Raw genomic sequence first — 20,530 nt, forward strand, 5'->3', positions numbered from 1 at the left:
GAGTCATTATAATCAGTAATTATGTCCCCACTGGATGCAACATATGCCTCGTTTATAATGGGTTTTATTTTTTTTGTCTTGTCGCGCCGGGACACAGGATATCACAGTATGGTAAGGGGCGTAACATTTCCATCACACACTTGGAGAAGGGTATAACTGCAGCCTGAAGATCTCCAAATGGGGGCGGGAACTCCAAAACGGGATTGACAGACAGGCACATGACACGCATGCGCACTTTTCCCCCAATCCACTTCAGTGCAAACTCCGCCCCACAGCTGATTCTAAAGATTTTATTGGTGGTGTCAATTAAAGTGTTGATTTCCTACACTATGCTACAAAAAATGCTAACCCCTAAACCTACCCCACACCTGACCCTAACCTTAACCATTGAAATTGACTGCACTGCGGGATTGGCACTGAATAGCGTGGTAAAGAAAGTTGCAATTCAGGAGATAAACAGTTAATAAGATTATGTGATATGAGACTGTTCCGTAACTCCCCAACCGAACAATGGCACCTTTTTAGTTACACCCAGCATCATTACCCTTCCTACCCTGCGAATTTCGAGCCCCGGGACACCCCCGTTGCTTGGAACAAAGCGATAGAGTAAAATCTTTCCCCTGCAGTGCGCTGGGACGGCTCGTGGGTGATTCCCGTTTATATCATTAAGCAGATGTTCAAACTCCAGTTTGAACACCACTGGCCACAAGCTTTGGGCTCTGCTCTCACGGAGAATATTTATTTATATAGCATATTTTATTGTAGATGAACTAGAAACAATGTTTAATTTATAACATTTTATTTTGAAATGTAAGTCAATAACAATTGGCTGGAGCCAGAGCCAATGGTGAAAGTCTTTGTGTGAGGAGACCCCACCCCATTTTGGAGGTTCTGCCCACTTTTGGAGTTCACGCCCCATTTTGGAGGTCTCCGGTCTGCGGTTATATCTACTTGGACGCTTGAGGTATTCGACCAATCACAACGCGCTGGATAGCTGGCCAATCAGAGCACACCTCGCTTTTCAGAACGATGAGCTTTGTAAAAATCGACACGTTTCAGAAAGGCGGGGCATAGAGGAGAAACAATAATGTACAGTATGTGGAAAATAATGTGTTTTGTTAACCTTAAACCGCATAAACATTTCATTACACCAAATACACAAAATAATGTGCTTTTTTTAGCAACATCATATGACCCCTTTAACGCCTTATTCTGCATGACCGTATTTTAGATCCCTTAATCTCTACCCCAAACCTAAACTAAACAACTACCTTACTAACTATTAACCTGCAGCAAACTAGGAGTTTGAGGCAAAACCCATTGTTAATAGTTAGTGAGAAATGGACCTTAAAATAAATAAAATAATAAAGTTACCAAACTGGTTAAGTGGGATATCTAGTTTTCCACTGGGGATAATTATATAGTTTTTTTAATGGGTAAATAATTTTGAATATTGAATAGGTCTACAAAGGAGGGGAAAAAAACAATTTATGTTTTTCTTTTTTTTCCAGCTGAAATCTGCAATGCTCATTCGTAGCCGATTTTTGGACTGGATTCATGACTGTACTGTGAATGTGCTGTGCACTGTTATAGATTTTGGAGGTCAAACTAAACATTTAATTTTGATTGCTGCATTGAAAATGACTTATCTTCATAAATGCAGTACCCTGACCATCTCAGAGCTCTTTTTGTGCTGTGTTTCTGTTCTCACCCTCCTTCCTCTGCTGTAGACGGCTCAGGCTCTTCATCTCTATTTCCGCTCGGAGTGTGACGATCTCCAGCTCGTACTCCTGTCCCGTGTTCTCCAGTCGAGAGATGTCCGCCCGTAAGCGGCAGAGCTCCTCCTGCAGACTGGCGATGTCATTCTCTCTTTCAGCCGCGGCCTCCTCCGACGCCTGCTGTAGCAGCAGTACCTCCTCCTGCGCCGCCCGCAGCTCCTCCTGCGCTTCCAGAAGCTCGCTCTCCTTCTCCTCCTCCAGACGGTCCATCTCCTCCTGAACAGAACGCAGTTGTGCTACAGGGGTCGGGAGATCATTAAAAAAAAAAAGTATGACTTTTTGAATGACAAGTGTGGCAAGTTCACTTCCTTCCCCAGTATTTTAAAAGAATGGTTTACTCCTCACAAGTAAATAACATATGCTTTGTTACAGTATTTTGTCATCTAATGCAATGAAAATCTTATCATTAATCATATATCATCTTGGGTTTGTGTGTTCAGAGTCTTTGTTACCTTGCAGATGCTGGATCTGTCTTGTGAAGGCCTCTGCCTGATGAGCACTAGCTAAACGTTCCTCCTCGAGAAGACCTGGACAGAGATAGAGAAAAACGTACATTTATTTTTGCCCTGACAATGAAAATTAGTTCAAATTAAGCTAAATCAGGATCCCTCTTTACATGTTGCCAAATGAAGTGATACAGTGATAGTTATACTGCAATCTTGGAACACTACTTAGCTGATAGCTAACTCAATCGCTAGTAATCACATTGTTATCTACAGAGCGCAGCTGATTGGTTTCTTTTCACATCAGCAGCCAATGAGCTTGCTGCTCAACATTCAAATACTTGGCTATTGTTTGCTGTAGCAGTTGCAGCGCAAATCAGGAACCCTTCACCTTCCCCAGCTCCACCTGTATAGATCTGCTACGGAGTAATGTCATGTACAGTGGGGAAAAAAAGTATTTAGTCAGCCACCAATTGTGCAAGTTCTCCCACTTAAAAAGTGGGGGTTATTTCATGTATGCTCACAGCAGCATGTCCATGGATGTATTGGCAGTAGCAAGTCTCAGTACTTGCTCTATAGCAGATCTATTCTGCCAAGACCAAACACATTAACACTGCCATGACAGAAATATCTTTAAGATAACTGATGCAACAAACCTTGTAAACATTGGCAAGTTTTCCATCACAAAACTGAACACAAAGCGTAATTTTATTAAAGAAAGAGTAATAGCATTAAAACAATCTCCAAAACATTTATATCCCACCTACAACCCAAGAAGCTGGGATGGGCTCCGGCATCCCTGAGACCCTACAGAGGTCTAGCAGTTTGGAAAATGGATGGATGGATAACATTTACAGTATGTTATCCATGGGAAAATATAAGAAAATGTTTAAGACAGAATAAATTCTCACTGTAAAATGTATCACTTTAGCAACTGAAGGTGAGGCTGTGTCCCCTCTAAATGTCAACTGATTTTGTACACCCCTCCCTGCATTTCAAGCATTGTTTCATTGGGTGTCTAAGTTCTGGGACTTTATAATATATCTTCTGTTTCAGACCTGATAATTCAGTCACGTAGTGCACAACTCAAATACTTGACTCTTAAGTATGAAATTGTGCCCCCTCAAGCGGGTGAGACTGATCTAATGCTATGTCTGCGATCATAAATGAGCAGGAACAGCAGAGCGCCTCACTGGAGAAGATCCAGGAATGATCAGTTAAGATAAAAGCATCTGCTGCCCTAGAGCTGCTCAGGACAGCCCGTCTGGAACCTTCCCTCAGCACGCAGCTGTCCTTTCACATGCCTGTCATGTTACACACAAACAGCCCTCAGTCACAGCACAGCCAGATCATTACAGAGTCCCAGGAGTCTGTCTGCTATACAGCAGGTGACTCATTAAAGAGCTCTAAATGCTATATATAGAAACTATTTTACTGGGCCTGTCATTGAGTAAAACAGCTCATGGAGGACAGACCACATTCAACTCTGACAAATAACTTTCAGTAAAGAAACATCTTTCTTCATGACACTGTGCAGGGTTACTGTAAGTGTTAGTCATTTAGCAGTCACTATTATCTAATGCAAATCTCAGTTCAATTACTAGATGGACAAACATATATATTAATACATAGATTCCCCTTTCAGCTCCTCCAGTTATTTTAACACCACTGCCATCTAAGAAAGGTTTCAGATCAAATAATATTAATTATAATTATAATTATAATACAATGTATATCATGAACTAAATATACATGGATTTTATAATATATAGTTATTTATTCATAGGTTACTGGTTTGACATTTAACCGTTAATTGTATTATAAAAACATTTAGTAAATTCCACAACTCAAAACTTCCCAGTGGAAAAACAACATTGAAACCAAGGCACAAAAACAACTCATTCTGTATTTCTGCAACTTTTTGGCATGTGACACAAAAACGTGTTTGTTTCATATGATAAGATAGAGGGCGCCATCTCAACACATAAAAAAATACTAACAGGTGCACCTCAGGAAAAATAAAAAAGGTATGACATGAACTTTGTAACTGTTGGATCATTGCTGTGAAAATGCTATGTTTTTCAGGGAGTCTCACTTTGCAGCTCCAGAAAGCTCTCCTCGTGTTTCTGAGCCGTGTCTCGAGCTTCTTCCAACTCAAGCAGGAGCTGCAGCACCTGAGCCCTTAGCTCCTCCAGCTCCTGCTCCTCAGACAGCTCCTCCTTCACAGCAGTCTTCTCATCCTTCACCTCCTTCTCCTCGTCGGCATCATTCAGGACGCTGCGCTCTTTTTCAGTGCTCATGATGCTTTCCTTATGTCAGATCACTCTGTCACCTGAGCAGTAGAAAACAGAAACATTTAATTAGAATGATCAGCTAAACTAATGAATAATCAGTGCATCTGTCACAACTTTCTATGTGTGTTTTACAAACTTCCAAACTGGAAATTAATTCAAGAAATTATGTTGGGTTGTTTGTCTACATTGTGGCTAATGTACAATGGTAAATTAATTTTAACATTTTTATTTTTGCACCAGTATGATAAAAACAGTCCAGTGTTTAATAAATACTTACATTTATTTATAAAAAATAATCACAACAATTTAATGAATGTGCATTCACTTGAATGCAAAAGTGTGTAATATTCAATTTTAATCATAAAATCTTGTCACTTATTAGCCAACAGTCACTTACATAAATTAAATTACATAATCATGAAACACAGTGCCTCAAAACAACCTATATATTTTTTTAAATGTATGTATTACAGCTGATGTAACTCTTTTGGCTTAAAAGGTTTGTTTTAGACTTCTTATATTGAGTAGGAAATTTGTATTGCTGCTTTAGCATAACACAGCACCAAATGACTACAGAACTGTTGCTTTGACATCTGTGGTCTTGAAGTCATTTGAGAAACTGGTGCCGGTCTACCTCAACTCTCTTCAGTTTGCTTATCGAGCAAACAGGTCTGTGGATGACGCAGTCAACAAGGGACTGCACTATATCCTGCAAAATCTAGACAAACCAGGGACTTATGCAAGGATCCTGTTTGTGGACTTCAGCTCCTTTTAAACACCATCATCCCAGACACCCTTCAGAATAAACTGACACCGCTCTCTGTACCCACCTCCATCTGTTAGTAGATCACCAGCTTCCTGACAGACATTTTTTTTTTTAAATGTATGTATTACAGCTGATGTAACTCTTTTGGCTTAAAAGGTTTGTTTTAGACTTCTTATATTGAGTAGGAAATTTGTATTGCTGCTTTAGCATAACACAGCACCAAATGACTACAGAACTGTTGCTTTGACGTCTGTGGTCTTGAAGTCATTTGAGAAACTGGTGCCGGTCTACCTCAACTCTCTTCAGTTTGCTTATCGAGCAAACAGGTCTGTGGATGACGCAGTCAACAAGGGACTGCACTATATCCTGCAAAATCTAGACAAACCAGGGACTTATGCAAGGATCCTGTTTGTGGACTTCAGCTCCTTTTAAACACCATCATCCCAGACACCCTTCAGAATAAACTGACACCGCTCTCTGTACCCACCTCCATCTGTTAGTAGATCACCAGCTTCCTGACAGACAGGCAGCAGCAGCTAGTGAAGCTAGGAAAACTCACATCCAACACCCGCACCATCAGCACCGGAGCTCCTCAGGGCTGCGTTCTCTCCCCACTGCTCTTCTCCCTATACACAAATGACTGCAACTCTAAAGACCCCTCTGTCAAACTCCTGAAGTTTGCAGATGACACCAGTCATCGGTCTCATCCAGGACAGCTGGCTGTCTGGTGCAGTAACAAAAACCTGAAGCTGAACACGCTCAAAACTGTGGAGATGACTGTGGACTTTAGGAGAAACCCCCTGCACTCCCCCCTCTCACCATCATAAACAGCACCGTGGCAGCAGTGGAGCCATTCAGGTTCCTGGGCACCACCATCTCTCAGGACCTGAAGTGGGACAATCACATTGGCTCCACTGTGAAAAAGGCCCAGCAGAGGTTGTACTTTCTTCGTCAACTGAAAAAGCTCAACCTTCCACAGGCACAGATGACACAGTTTTACTCAGCTGTTATTGAGTCGGTCTAGTGCACTTCTATAACGGCATGGTTTGGTTCAGCCAGCAAATCAGGCTCCACTGTGAAAAAGGCCCAGCAGAGGTTGTACTTTCTTCGTCAACTGAAAAAGCTCAACCTTCCACAGGCACAGATGACACAGTTTTACTCAGCTGTTATTGAGTCGGTCTAGTGCACTTCTATAACGGCATGGTTTGGTTCAGCCAGCAAATCAGATATAAGGAAACTGCAACGGACTATCAGGACAGCTGAAAGGATAATTGGTGTGCACCTGCCCAACCTTCAGGACTTGTACAACTGCAGAGTGAAGAAACGGGCAGGTAACATCATCACAGACCCCTCTCACCCTGGCCACAACCTGTAAGCACTTCTCCCCTCAGGCAGACGTTACAGATCTCTGTGCACTAGAACATTTTCTAGGCATAAAAACATTTTTTTCCCCCATGCCATCTCCAACTGAAACAGCTAACACAGAAATTACCACCTGCTTTTATAATTCATTCTCAGTACTTGAGAGAGAGGCAATAATTAGATGTCATGTAAATACATACTGTACATATTTGTTTATACAGCTGTATATATTGTACACAATGCACAAACCTGTTGTTAAATATTCTGTCCCAGATGTATTCCACATTGTTATTATTATTATTATTTTACTTAGTCTTATTTAAATGTTCTTCTATTCTCCTGTTATATATGTATGTATTCTGATTCTGATTCTGATTCTGATCATAAGCCTAATCTGATGAATGGCTCCATCTTGTGGAGAAGAGGATCATGCAAAACGCCAATGAATTCTTGGAACATGGACGTTTGCTTCCCTTTCGAACACCCTCTCCCATTGCGTCAATGATGCTTATGGGGAAACTCCTGTTTACTCTGAATACTGAAGCCTGATTTGATCACATTCGTGTAGCTGCACGAACCAATGGCACTTCAACCTGCCAAAACGGGGTTGAACAGCTATATAAGTCAGCTCTGAGTACCATTTCATCAGAATTTTTCTCCTTCAGCACGAAGATCATATCCTCGCTGAACTCTGAAGCAAGAAGCTCGAAGCCTGCTACTCGCCGTGGAAGAGCCCCGGCAGTGGGAAGATGCACCTCTTCAGTGCCTTCTCCCCTGCGGCTATCCGGTGATCACAAAGAGCCAATTTTCTGGAGCAAATTTCCTCGGCGTTGTTGTAAATGCTGTGCCGCTTATGTGGCTTCAGACAGGCACAGTGAGTGCGCTGCTTGCCTGGGCCACACCCACGCTAATGCTGTGCTCGCTGTGAGAGTATGAGTCTTGCCCTGCTTCGCTTGTGAAACGCCTTTTTCAATGAAAGGTGGCCCCACCCCTCCCGCTCTCCCATTTCTCCCCTCCCAGCTGCCTTGATGGAAGAAACAGTGGAGTCACTGTCCTTCGGATGAGACATTAAACCGAGGTCCTGACTCTCTGTGGTCATTAAAAATCCCATGGCACTTCTTGTAAAGATTAGGGGTGTATCCCTGGTGTCCTGGCCAAATTGCTGCCTTTAGCTCTTGTCTATCATGGCCTCCTTATAATCCCCACCCCCTCATGATTGCAAAGCGCTTTGGGTGTACAGCAATACACAATAAAGTGCTATATAAATGCATCATTCATTCATTCAAATCCCTGATTCGTTCTTTTTGCATCTCTCTTTTTACCTTTGTCATTGGATCTTTTGTACGTTTAAAAAATCTAAAGAAAAAAAGTAATTCCTATTATTGTTAGAACAAAATACACTAGTTTATGAATGCATTGCTCAATGCATTTCGGATTCCAACTCATGTTTGGAGTTTTTATCATTCTGAATTATGCCTAACCCTCTAATTCATTCTGTATATTGTGACATTTAAATGAATTAAAATCATTAACAGAATTAAAATCTTTCAATTATTAAACAGCACTTTCTGCTCACTTCATTTCAGCATACTGAGCTGTAATGGGTGTAATAAAGATCAGTCAAACATCTCTATAGTTCTGACGTCAGTGTGGGAATATTCTCATCCATAAAGGGAATAATCTGTCGCTGGGATGAGGATGTTTTCATTAAAGTTTGATAGAGTCTGGTTGTGACTAGGAAATTAAGTGATACATCAAAGAAAGCGCAGTGTTCGCTCTGAAGAGTGACTTTTCCATGATACACATGTGTAAGCATTTTCTTTTCTCTATTCTAGCTTGCAGTTTTCTAGTTTTAACTCATCACAGTATTCTATATTTATACAAAAAAATCCAGCTTCATTTAGTACAGTTTTCATTTTTTTTAAATGTTTGATTTAATAAAAGGGAAGCAATTTTGCAAAGCAAAGCTATTTTCTCTGCCTGTGTGAAATTGGCTTAAGTTTATGAGAGAGCAGATCTATCTTTTTACTCCGCTCCAGACCTTAATATTACTTTAGCAAAACAGGTGCGTGTGAGTACATGCCTGGTTATGGTTTGGGGACAAAACAGTCTACAAAAGGTAGCTAAATCTGACAAAGCCTCCTCAACTGGAAAATCATGAAGTTTCATGAACTCAAGCAAATGCTTTTTTAAGTCTAAAAATCCGGGGGGAAATGTGTGTCTAATGTTGATGTTTTGTGTTTGTGAAGTGGTGTAGGCATCCATGAATAATCCGTGCCACCCCTCCATGATTCTTTGAAGCAGCTCCTCATGTTCACAGTAACCCACAGCAGCACATCAATAACCCTTTGAGCACCAAAGCAGAGAACAACAACAAGATGAAAGCAGTCACAACTCATTTAGATTAACAAACTAAAAAAGGAGAGGATGCACATATTTTGTTTCCTTAAACACACACATACATACAGTGGTGTAGTCTACATGATACGCAGGTATATGGCGTATATCCACTAGGAAAGGTGAAAGATTTCCGTATACCCTCTTAAAAAAGCGTGAGGATACGTAATAAAGCAAACTCCACTCTCTCTACACTCCACTACACTCTTTCAGTGTTTTCGTAAGCCTGCCCCTGAAGCTGCAGCAATGACACAAATCACTTGAATGTTTTAATTGGCAAGGCTTAAAAAACGTGCAAATGATTACGTTTCATGAGGACGCACCAGTGGCCTCTGGACATCAGATAGTCACTACCTGACCTGGTCATGATCAAATATGTTAGCTTTGCTTGGCGGCATGAAGGAAAATTATGCAATTATTTGTAAATTTAAGTGTCTGAAAACGAAAGTAAATGAGGGGAATTGAAAGATTTCTTATCCTGTGACTCCCTTTAGTGGACTGCAGTTGTCCTCTAGAGAGGGCATTTTTGCTCAGCCAATGTAGTCTATGGGAAATCTTTGATTTTTGATAATTATTAATAAAAAACTTTGTCTCATCAGTTAGAAAAGATATAGAAACAAACTACAGATTAGGTCCAAGGTCTCTGACAAGTTTGGTGCTTGTAGCATTAAAGCCCTAGGAGAATATACAGTAGGCTACAGCTGAAAATTATTGGTCTCAGAAGAAAAATAAGTTTAAATAATATAACAGTATGTTGGCTTTCTCAAGCCAACATAACTAGCTAATAACTTAAGTAACGTTAGTGTGGTGGATCAGTGAATGCGAGAGAAGGGGAGAGATAACACACATACTGTGTGTCTACAGCAGTTAAACCCAATACAATGTTTATATCTCCTTGTTTCAGATGATGAGAGAGATGAGAACTCCTGACCAACCTTGTGGACTGAAAGTCAGGCTAGGGAATATAAAAACAGGCACTCTTAAATGTGCATTGAAAATTGCCAGCTGATAGAACCTATTCTCCAGGGACCATATTCTTAAGATAAATGTAACTGGCTGAGTTAAATGATTAACACTAAACATTAAGAAATCAGTCCAGTCTCCCCAGCTGTAAATGTCATTGGATGTTAAAGTCCTCTGTTGCTTATAATAAATTGACATGTTGATATCACATAAGCAGTCTTTCAGAATGTTACATAGATGCATATTGTAAAGTGAGTGTGGTGGTGCTTATGGGGTGTCGCTGTGGGACGGTGAGTATGAGGCTGGGAGGGAATATCAGAGTATACCCACTACAAAAAACTAGACTACACCACTGCATACATTATATATATATATAATGTATGTATATATATAATTTTTAAAAGTAATGCATTATTGCATTGCGTTACTCCCTAAAAATGTAACTATTGCGTTGCTTAGTTATTTTTTATGGAAAGTAATGCGTTATGTTACTTTTGCGTTACTTTTTCCTTTTATCTGAGCTGGGCTTGCTTTTTTGTTTTTAATGTAAAAAAAAATATATATATATATTTTTGGCAAATGTAAAAGCACTTTCTCACCAAAAGTGAAATGAATAAGCCTCAGGCTGAATCAAATGTAAATTCACGTCTGTACAGTAGAGGGCGCAGCTCAAACAAACCTTTCAGCTGTGATGCTGTTCTGGATTGCAATATTTACTTATTTATTTTAGTTTATTGGTATGGTTGAATTGGATCATCAAAGGTTAGCAGCAAAGGCACTGGTTAATAAAATGGGATTAAATACATGAAGGATTTTTGTGTTAAAGTTTAACTATTGCAGGTTTGCGTCAAATTCTGAGTTTGCATTTCACTGTTTGTATTCACTTTGAGGAATACTGAATCTGTTTTTGTGCAAGTGAGATGATAAATGCATGTTCATATTTAGTCTAGAACTACAGTAGCATCATGTTCACACAGCGCACACAACGCTTCTGCACTCACTCCTGATTTCTCTCAATACGGGGACAAAATCTAAATTTGAAAAAGTAACTCTTTTCTTGTAAATTAAATTTAATGCATTACTTTATAGTTACTTGAAACTTTAAAAGTGATCTGATTACATAACTTGCTTTACTTGTAATGCTCCCAACTCTGCTTCTTAATAAATCACCATTAAAATCAGATACGTTTAAGACTTTTACTCAAGTGATATCGGAATTGGTGACTTGTAACTTGTAATGGAGTCGTTTTCACTGTAAGGTATTTCTACTTTTACAGTAGTTAAGTATAGTTTTCAGTTACTCTTTACACATCTGGGAACAGATAACAGACAATATAAGGGGCTGAGATGTACCAGTGGTATTCACCAGACCTGACAAAAAGGAAAACATCCTGGACAGGCCATCAGCATTGTCATTTGCTGTCACTGCCCACTTACCCAACAGGTATGTCTTAGCTCCAGGACAGCCCACTTAATGGCCAGTGCATCTTTCTTTTGTTACCGCATTGCAGCAGAGGACAGTTTATGGCTAATGAAAATCACAGGATGCTCCTTACCTCGTATTGTCTGTAAAAGGACAGCCCCAAGTCCAGTTTGTGATGTGTCTGTCTGAAGGATGAAGAGTCTGTTGAAATTACGAGGCATGTAGGCCCGTCTCTGTTTCAGAAGCCCAGTCAACACCACTCTCGTCCTGTTACTTATTTTTCACGTCCGTTAGGAGGCAAGCTATTGAGGAGAAGTTAAGAATGAAATAATCAGTAGAATCTGGCCTAACCTTGCCTAGGTAAGCAGCCACATACGTTTGGTAAAGCTGCAACATTCATCAGTCTTTTGCAGGTGCAAGATGCCGCATATTGGCCAAAGGGAAGCACTCAGGAGTCACTGAATATGTTGTCTAATTCTTTGTGCACAGGGGATTGTATAGCTTTTGAAACAGATTTTGTTCAACTTCTCATTATAAAACCGTAAGATATGCTCCAACTTAGTGATCATCACATTATGGATAAACCAGTGACTCAAGGACTCTTCTATAACCTGAGCTCCAGCATCTTTTGGACGGCCTCAGTGGCCAGCTGTCCTCTGGCTCTAGGTGAGCTATGCATCATGCTGTATGATATTAGTTCTTCTGGGAAGAGGTAGAAATACATCTGAAAAGAAATGCGCCAGGAGCTCTTTCAACTGCTCTTTCTTAGTCAACATAAGCAGATTTCCTAGTAATGGCTCTGCCAGGGTCTCCGCTGCAAGGCTTGCTAACTGTAGGTTTAGTTACAGCCACCTCTTCATGAGCTTTATATGATATAGCAGCAACTCTCTTGCTTTCCCCTGAACAACTGCTCAAATTGTGTAAATTCAGTTCTGGCCAGTGTTATGACCCACACAAAGATCCACAGTACACTTCTATTAAATTTTTTTTGCCTTAGCTTTATCAATTTAAATTCTCTGATTCATTTCAATAAATTTGTTTGTGGAAATTAACACTTTGCCTGACTTGTTATGTTGCATTGTACGAACAAGTTCCTTGGTTTGGTTCCTTGCCGCTGTCGCCTTTGGCTTGCTTAGTTGGGACACTTGACTGATTGCACAGACACTGTTGGAAGAGACATCACTGAATCATCAATGAACTGACTTTAGCTGGAAAAATGACTCTTTGTTATTGTCCTCTTGCATTATTGACAAACTATTTTCCTGTTTGGCACTGTAACAATCAGTTACAGAATCAGTACTGAATAAAACGCTATATAAATAAAGGTGACTTGACTAAGAACTAATTTTACTACAAAAAATACACAACTCAGAACTCACAAATTCCACCTCATAGCTGAAAAAGAAAGCAAGTTGCCTAAACAACTAATTTTCTTTCTTTCTCCACAGCTTGACATCACACTGTGGTAGACATTTGCATCTGACCGCCTCCACAACAACCTCCACACTAACTTTACCGTATCACTTTCATAGCCTGCAGAATGTGAGCATTACATGAGAATCGCGCCCCTATGAGTCTCACCAGGGCATGCTTCTATGTCTGTCTCATATGGCTATGCTCCATGGCCTGTCACCTCATAATGGTCCTGTTCTGCTTCACACGACTCGGGGTGCTCTTCCACAGCCTTGCAATTATTCTATGGTCTGTGCCCGCCACTGCTCCAAGGCCCAGATCCGGGTCAGCTACTGCACCATGGCCAATGTCTGGGTTCACGACTGCACCTCCAATTCAGGACTGGGTCCACCATAATTCCAAGGCCTAGGTCCAGAGCAAGGTCTGACGGATCGAGATCCACCACTGCTCCGATGCCCAGGTTGGTCTGCCACTGCTATAGCAGGTCTGGATCCAATGTAAGTCACTGCACAACCAACTCCAGAGTCATCTGCCCTGCATCCTAGATCAACTCTTTATCTCATTACTCATTATAGATATATGTTATAGAGAGATAGATATCAGTCTTTTTTTTTTCAAAGTTTCTTAGGCTGCATTTATTTGATCAAAAATACAGAAAAAAAAACATATTGTGAAAAATTATTATAATTTATTTCTCTGATGAAATCTGAATTTTCATCAGCCATTGCTGGAGTCTTCAGTGCCACATGATCATTCAGAAATCATTCTAATATGCTGATTTATTATCAATGTTGGAAACAGTTGTGCTGGTTAATTATTTTATTTTTTTTGGAACCCGTAACACTTTTTATTAATTTAACACATCCTTGCTGAATAAAAGCATTCATTTCTTTCTTTTTACCCACATTTTTGACCTTTTGAATTGTAGTGTATATTGTTACAACTCAACATTAGATGTTGGTGAGATTTGTTGTCAGAAACCTTTGTTTTATTATGGTTATTCTTAGTGTGTAAGCAATTTTAGGTTTCTATACATTTCTTTTGTAAATATTGCAATAGTGCAGTGAGTTTTTGTAAGAGTCCCATGACAGTAGGTATGGCCCACATACAGATCTGATCTCACCATCATTAAAGTCAGTCTTCTATCACAGAAAGAGACTGCCTATGAACTGGAAGAATTGTGGCAACTTATCCATCTTGGAACAACTGAACAGCATCTCACACTTTAGTGCTGTTGTACAGAATATCAGCCTAGCTATAACAGCTGTAGTGTAACTAAGCCACTGATATTCGGTACAACAGCACTCGTTTGATGTGACTTAAATGCGCGCTTGTGCAAAAAGTTCAGGAAAAGCTCATCGGTGCTCATCGGTGCTCATCGGTGCTCAAGGCATCTTTGCTCTTGTGCGTTATTGCAGTTTGGTGTTAATGTGTGTGTGTGGGCTCAGGGCACCACTGCATTAGTGTGGCTGGGTGTTAGTGGGCGAGAGTGTGTGTGGGTGCTGCGAATTGGCAGGTTCAACAATGTGCTGTGTGGGCGAAAGAGAGAACGCTTTGAAAATGGAGTGAAGGGGTGAAATGAGACAGTGTGGAGGAGGATCAAAGAAAACACATTAATTAATAGAAAAGAGAATATATGCAGCAACTGTTTCAAAGACCCCTAATCACAAACAGGGTTTATTTGTGAAGCCCTCTGTATGTTCACCAAAGATTCTGCTCTGTTACAAATCAACACATTAATGGTGAACTATGAATATACACTTTTAATTTTTGACTTTGTCATGTGCTCTTACAATGCTCTTTTTGTTGCATTACTTCACTTAATTGATTAGGTCTGTTATGAATATTAATGTCCAAACCTTGCTAGCATCCAGTATGAGTACATTTTCATTTTGTGTACTTTCATCACACCATCAAATTGACACCTCACTCCTTCGAACTTCCTGTCCATCTGAGCTCCAGAACCAGCAAATACATTCGGTTGGCAAAATCTCAACAATAATTTAGAGATGAGAACTGGTACTAGCAAAAACAACACAACATTTATATTTTTGCCTTATTTCCAGTAAAAAAAAAAAGATTAATTAATTAATTAATTAATTAATTAAAAAAGGTTGCATGTGTTTAAGCAAAATTGTTTACATTCGCTGTGTTTTTGGTAATCACCTTCTACTAAATGTAGGCAATTACGGCTAATATGGCAAGCAGACTTGTTAAAATGCAAGTGGACTCCTTTTAATATATTTGTATAACTGCTAATGAAAAGAATTTGACTACTGATCAACACAACACAGAATGCAGACTGAAAAAAGCCAGTATCCACACAGTAAAACATTCAGCAGGAGCTCAAATATAATCTTAATCAACACAGAGGAAGAGATTTTTATTACCTGCTGATATGAAGACTGCATGTCCATAATAACCACAGCAGACGAGAGCACAGAGAGTGAGGAGAGAAACATTCATTCACTCACTCCTGCCTCGCTCACTCTCTCTCTCTCGCTCACTAACCAACATATTATGTAAGGGATAATGTAGAATTCGCCAGTCATAACCACACAAAATAAACCCGACAGGGTGATCAGGTCATTTACTATGCAGCTACTCATCATATAAATTAATAAATGGACATGAAATATTGAAGTTTAATTTACTTATCATGTGAGATGAAAGAGATTGTGGCATGATGCAAGAGATATGAAACCATAGAAATCATTTGCCTGTGTCAACAGTCAATTAGGTTTTAGTGTTTATTAAAAATATTTGTCCACAGAATGCCACAGCTGACCAATAAGAATTAAGTAATCTAGAGGGCCATATAATATGCAATGTTCCATCTTTTAGAAATTTTACGGATAAGCCAGCTCAGAGTGTTACTGATGAGTACTTCTAAAGAATCATAAAGCACCCGCTTCATGTGATTTGATGTGTGTGTGTGTGTGTGTGTGTGTGTGTGTGTGTGTGTGCATGTTTATGTGGTTTATGAGGACACAAATTTGTATAATAACATGGGTATGACATAGGTATTACAACGAGAAGGTGATTTATGAGGACATTTTGAGTGTCCCCATAATTTAAAAGGCTTATAAATCATTCAGAATGAGTTTTTTTGAAAATCTAAAAATGCACAAAGTTTCCTGAGAGGGGTAGGTTTAGGGGTAGGGTTGGTGTAGGGCAATAGAATATACGGTTTGAACAGTATAAAAACCATTACGTCTATGGAGAGTCCTCATAAACCATAAAAACCAACATGAGTGTGTGTGTGGGGGTGTGTGTGTGTGTGTGTGTGTGTGTGTGTGTGTGTGTGTGTGTGTGTGCACCTTGCTAGCATCCAGTATGAGTACATTTTCATTTTGTGTACTTTCATCACACCATCAAATTGACACCTCACTCCTTCGAACTTCCTGTCCATCTGAGCTCCAGAACCAGCAAATACATTCGGTTGGCAAAATCTCAACAATAATTTAGAGATGAGAACTGGTACTAGCAAAAACAACACAACATTTATATTTTTGCCTTATTTCCAGTAAAAAAAAAAAGATTAATTAATTAATTAATTAATTAATTAAAAAAGGTTGCATGTGTTTAAGCAAAATTGTTTACATTCGCTGTGTTTTTGGTAATCACCTTCTACTAAATGTAGGCAATTACGGCTAATATGGCAAGCAGACTTGTTAAAATGCAAGTGGACTCCTTTTAATATATTTGTATAACTGCTAATGAAAAGAATTTGACTACTGATCAACACAACACAGAATGCAGACTGAAAAAAGCCAGTATCCACACAGTAAAACATTCAGCAGGAGCTCAAATATAATCTTAATCAACACAGAGGAAGAGATTTTTATTACCTGCTGATATGAAGACTGCATGTCCATAATAACCACAGCAGACGAGAGCACAGAGAGTGAGGAGAGAAACATTCATTCACTCACTCCTGCCTCGCTCACTCTCTCTCTCTCGCTCACTAACCAACATATTATGTAAGGGATAATGTAGAATTCGCCAGTCATAACCACACAAAATAAACCCGACAGGGTGATCAGGTCATTTACTATGCAGCTACTCATCATATAAATTAATAAATGGACATGAAATATTGAAGTTTAATTTACTTATCATGTGAGATGAAAGAGATTGTGGCATGATGCAAGAGATATGAAACCATAGAAATCATTTGCCTGTGTCAACAGTCAATTAGGTTTTAGTGTTTATTAAAAATATTTGTCCACAGAATGCCACAGCTGACCAATAAGAATTAAGTAATCTAGAGGGCCATATAATATGCAATGTTCCATCTTTTAGAAATTTTACGGATAAGCCAGCTCAGAGTGTTACTGATGAGTACTTCTAAAGAATCATAAAGCACCCGCTTCATGTGATTTGATGTGTGTGTGTGTGTGTGTGTGTGTGTGTGTGTGTGTGTGCATGTTTATGTGGTTTATGAGGACACAAATTTGTATAATAACATGGGTATGACATAGGTATTACAACGAGAAGGTGATTTATGAGGACATTTTGAGTGTCCCCATAATTTAAAAGGCTTATAAATCATTCAGAATGAGTTTTTTTGAAAATCTAAAAATGCACAAAGTTTCCTGAGAGGGGTAGGTTTAGGGGTAGGGTTGGTGTAGGGCAATAGAATATACGGTTTGAACAGTATAAAAACCATTACGTCTATGGAGAGTCCTCATAAACCATAAAAACCAACATGAGTGTGTGTGTGGGGGGGGGGGACACACATAAACACATCACACAAAACATCCGCACATACATTCTCATGTCTTGTGGGGATATAAAGCGCTTCAGGAAGACACTGATCTGCTGTTTCAGTGTGGGAATGCATGGGGAGAAAACTCCAGAAAACAGAGCACATGGTGAATTGCTTTCAACAAATGGCTCACACCAAAGTAAAATCTCATCATTTACACAACATCGTGTGATTCTAAATTCAAAAGTTCCAAATCCCACTGCTGAAAAAAATCTAATAAAAAATGCAGAAATTGCAAATATATTACAAAAAGTAATGACAACTGACACATTGAATTAAACATAACATTTTGATGTAGAAAACTGAAGAAGTATTTTCTTGTAAAACATACTCCAATTATATTTGTTTTATTTACAACTTTGAAAAACCTTTGCGAGTAGAGCAGTCAGTTGAACTCAAGACTAAGTTTATTTGAGCTAGATCTTTTCTGCTAGGTTTATTTTGGTGATACTTTAATGGTGCTTACAGTGGGTATAGAAAAGAATCAGCCCCCACATTAATCACATTTTGTTGCTTTGCAGCCTGAAATGAAGACGGACAGTTTTTGTTTTATCTAGCTGTATTTACTCAGTGCACCTTATAACATCCAACTTAAAGAATATAACACCAACATGTCAGAGAGAAAAAAAACAGAATCAATGAATTGGATAAAGGATCACCCCCTTCCTAAAAATGACTTGTAAACCTAATCAGGTGTAGCGAATCACCTTCTCAATGGCACACAAAGTCATTTGATTTTCAACTGTGATCAGCTGTGCTAATTTTGATCAGTTTAGCATGAAAATAGTTTTCCTGGAGCATTTCAGTCTTTAGTGCATCTGAAGCAAACAATCAACTATGGGTGGCAAGACACTGTCAAAAGATATCCAGGATAAAGTTGTGGACATGCACAAGTCAGGAGGTGGATATAAAAAAAATGCTAAAGATTTATCAATGCTTAGAAGCACAGTGAAGTCTATTATTAAGAGGTGGAAGGTATTTGGTACAACACAGACCCTTCCTGAATCAGGACATCGCTCCAAACTGGAGGAAAGAGCCGGAGGAAACTGCTCAGAGAGGCGACGGAGAGCTACAGCAACTCTGAAGCAGCTGCAGGAGTTTATGACAAAGTCACATGCACATTGTGTGCCTGTGACAACAATATCACAAATTCTCCACAAATGTGGCTTGTATGGGAGGGTTGCAAGAAAAAAGCCACTCCTCAAGAAAGGCCACATACAGTCAGACTAAACGCACCTTAAGATTCTGAGGCAGATGAGACTAAAATTGAATTACTTGGTCTCAACACCAAACGATATGTCCTTTTTCCAACTCCGTGATTGCTTTTTTTTATTATTATTATTTCTTTCAGACATGTTGGTGTTATATCTTTTACTTTGATGTTATAAGTTGCACTGAGTAAATACAGCTGGATAAAACAAAACTGTGTCCATCTTCATTTCAGGCTGCAAAGCAACAAAATTTGATTATTTTAAAGGGGGACGATTCTTCTTTACCCATGTGTTCTTTTTGAAGCTTGAAAGTCCCAGTCCCCAGTCATTTTAACTGCATAATATTATTCAAGATGCCTTCTTTCGTGTTCCATGAAGGAACATCATACTGGCTTGAATAACACTCTTAACAGCAGATGAACTATGTGTTTACTCTGGGCTGGTAATGAATGCCAGCCAATGGTAATGAGGCAGGCAGTAGTTTATAGTGGTACTGAGATCACAAATCAGGGTTTGTTGAGGACACTGTTTTTAGAGAAATGGATTGTTATGCATGTTGGACACTAATTTTGGTTGGAGTGGATGTTAGCAGCTTAGCAGTGAAATAAACATAAGCTGTAGTTTTTTTTTTTTTTACCAAAACAAAATCTTCAGAAAATGTATGTGCATTTCACTCCTCCTAAGACAAGTATTTCTTCCTTTTTCCTTTCATTTTATGTAAAATATATCATATGCTGCAGTAAAGTTATAATTAAATGATTCTGAGGAAGCTTTAGTTTTGGTGCTTAGCATAGTTTTTGTGGACTGCAATAGATTTCAATAGCTGCAACAGATTTAAAGCTTTAAATGTATTTTTATTTAGCTAAATGTTTTTCAGTGTCATAAACATAAGTTATTTGACTTAGAATGTCAATATTATATATTTCATTTAAATATTAAATGTCCTTTTTAAAAAGAAGCAGTAGTTCCTATCATCAGACTTTCCTCTGGCAGTCCATTGTTGCTAAGCAACTAAATGGAATCGTACAATAGAAATAAGACAGTTTGAGATTATAACACAGACAGGAAAAGCACACGTACCACAGGTGATGAATATGACAGTTAAAACCGAAGAAAAACTATTTGCTCACTGCGTCATTACCAAGCACACGCAATGTTTCTCTCCATTTAAAACTAAAACTCATATTTCGTACAGTATGAGAAGGATGCTTCAGTAAAGGATGTCACCACTCAACAACCTCGTTTATAAAGACCTTGCCTCTCCTCTGTGACCCCATGTGTCATCTCTGTTAGTTGTCATGCCAACAAATAATGAAATGCAAACGGCTTTGACCACTGCAGTTTTGACCTACATTTTATATAATAGCACTCATGAGACTGATAAGTAGCTTATCAGTGCAGCAGATTCCTGAGTGGCATAATGGTACTCAGAATAAATAAATTAGCAGTCCTCATTCTCCAGTGATGAGATGATTTTGTGACAGTCAGTGAATTGGTTATGGTTATTATAAACATGACGTACTGCTGGTTAATGAGGTCTGCAGCGCGTAAGGTGCAAGTGATGGCTGCCCAAGCTCTGTCCTGTTTCAGGAGCATGCAAATATCCATCCCTCTCACTGAAGACCATTCAAAGGGATCCATGTATTTTGACATAATACATTTTTTTAAGTTTAATTTGATGTTTCAGCTCAGGATAGTTGCTAAGGAAA

At 39.1% G+C, this 20,530-nt stretch overlaps 1 protein-coding gene across 1 annotated transcript in view; it reads right to left on the reverse strand.

The window, feature by feature from the left end:
- The window catches only part of LOC107555688 (coiled-coil domain-containing protein 136-like), an 18,412-nt gene extending 3,104 nt beyond the window's left edge, over nucleotides 1-15,308 (reverse strand). The window contains exons 1-5 of the mRNA XM_016238556.1: nucleotides 15,230-15,308; nucleotides 11,560-11,728; nucleotides 4,317-4,553; nucleotides 2,231-2,305; nucleotides 1,712-2,014 (exon numbers count right to left, since the gene is read on the reverse strand). Of these exons, the coding sequence (XP_016094042.1) occupies nucleotides 1,712-2,014; nucleotides 2,231-2,305; nucleotides 4,317-4,521 (583 nt within the window). The 5' untranslated portion in view covers nucleotides 4,522-4,553; nucleotides 11,560-11,728; nucleotides 15,230-15,308. The remainder of the gene's footprint in view (nucleotides 1-1,711; nucleotides 2,015-2,230; nucleotides 2,306-4,316; nucleotides 4,554-11,559; nucleotides 11,729-15,229) is intronic.
- Nucleotides 15,309-20,530: the final 5,222 nt, after the last annotated feature.

Source organism: Sinocyclocheilus grahami, unplaced genomic scaffold, assembly GCF_001515645.1.
Source record: "Sinocyclocheilus grahami isolate Dianchi unplaced genomic scaffold, SAMN03320097.WGS_v1.1 scaffold543.1, whole genome shotgun sequence".
NCBI classification, from domain to species: Eukaryota; Metazoa; Chordata; class Actinopteri; order Cypriniformes; family Cyprinidae; genus Sinocyclocheilus; species Sinocyclocheilus grahami.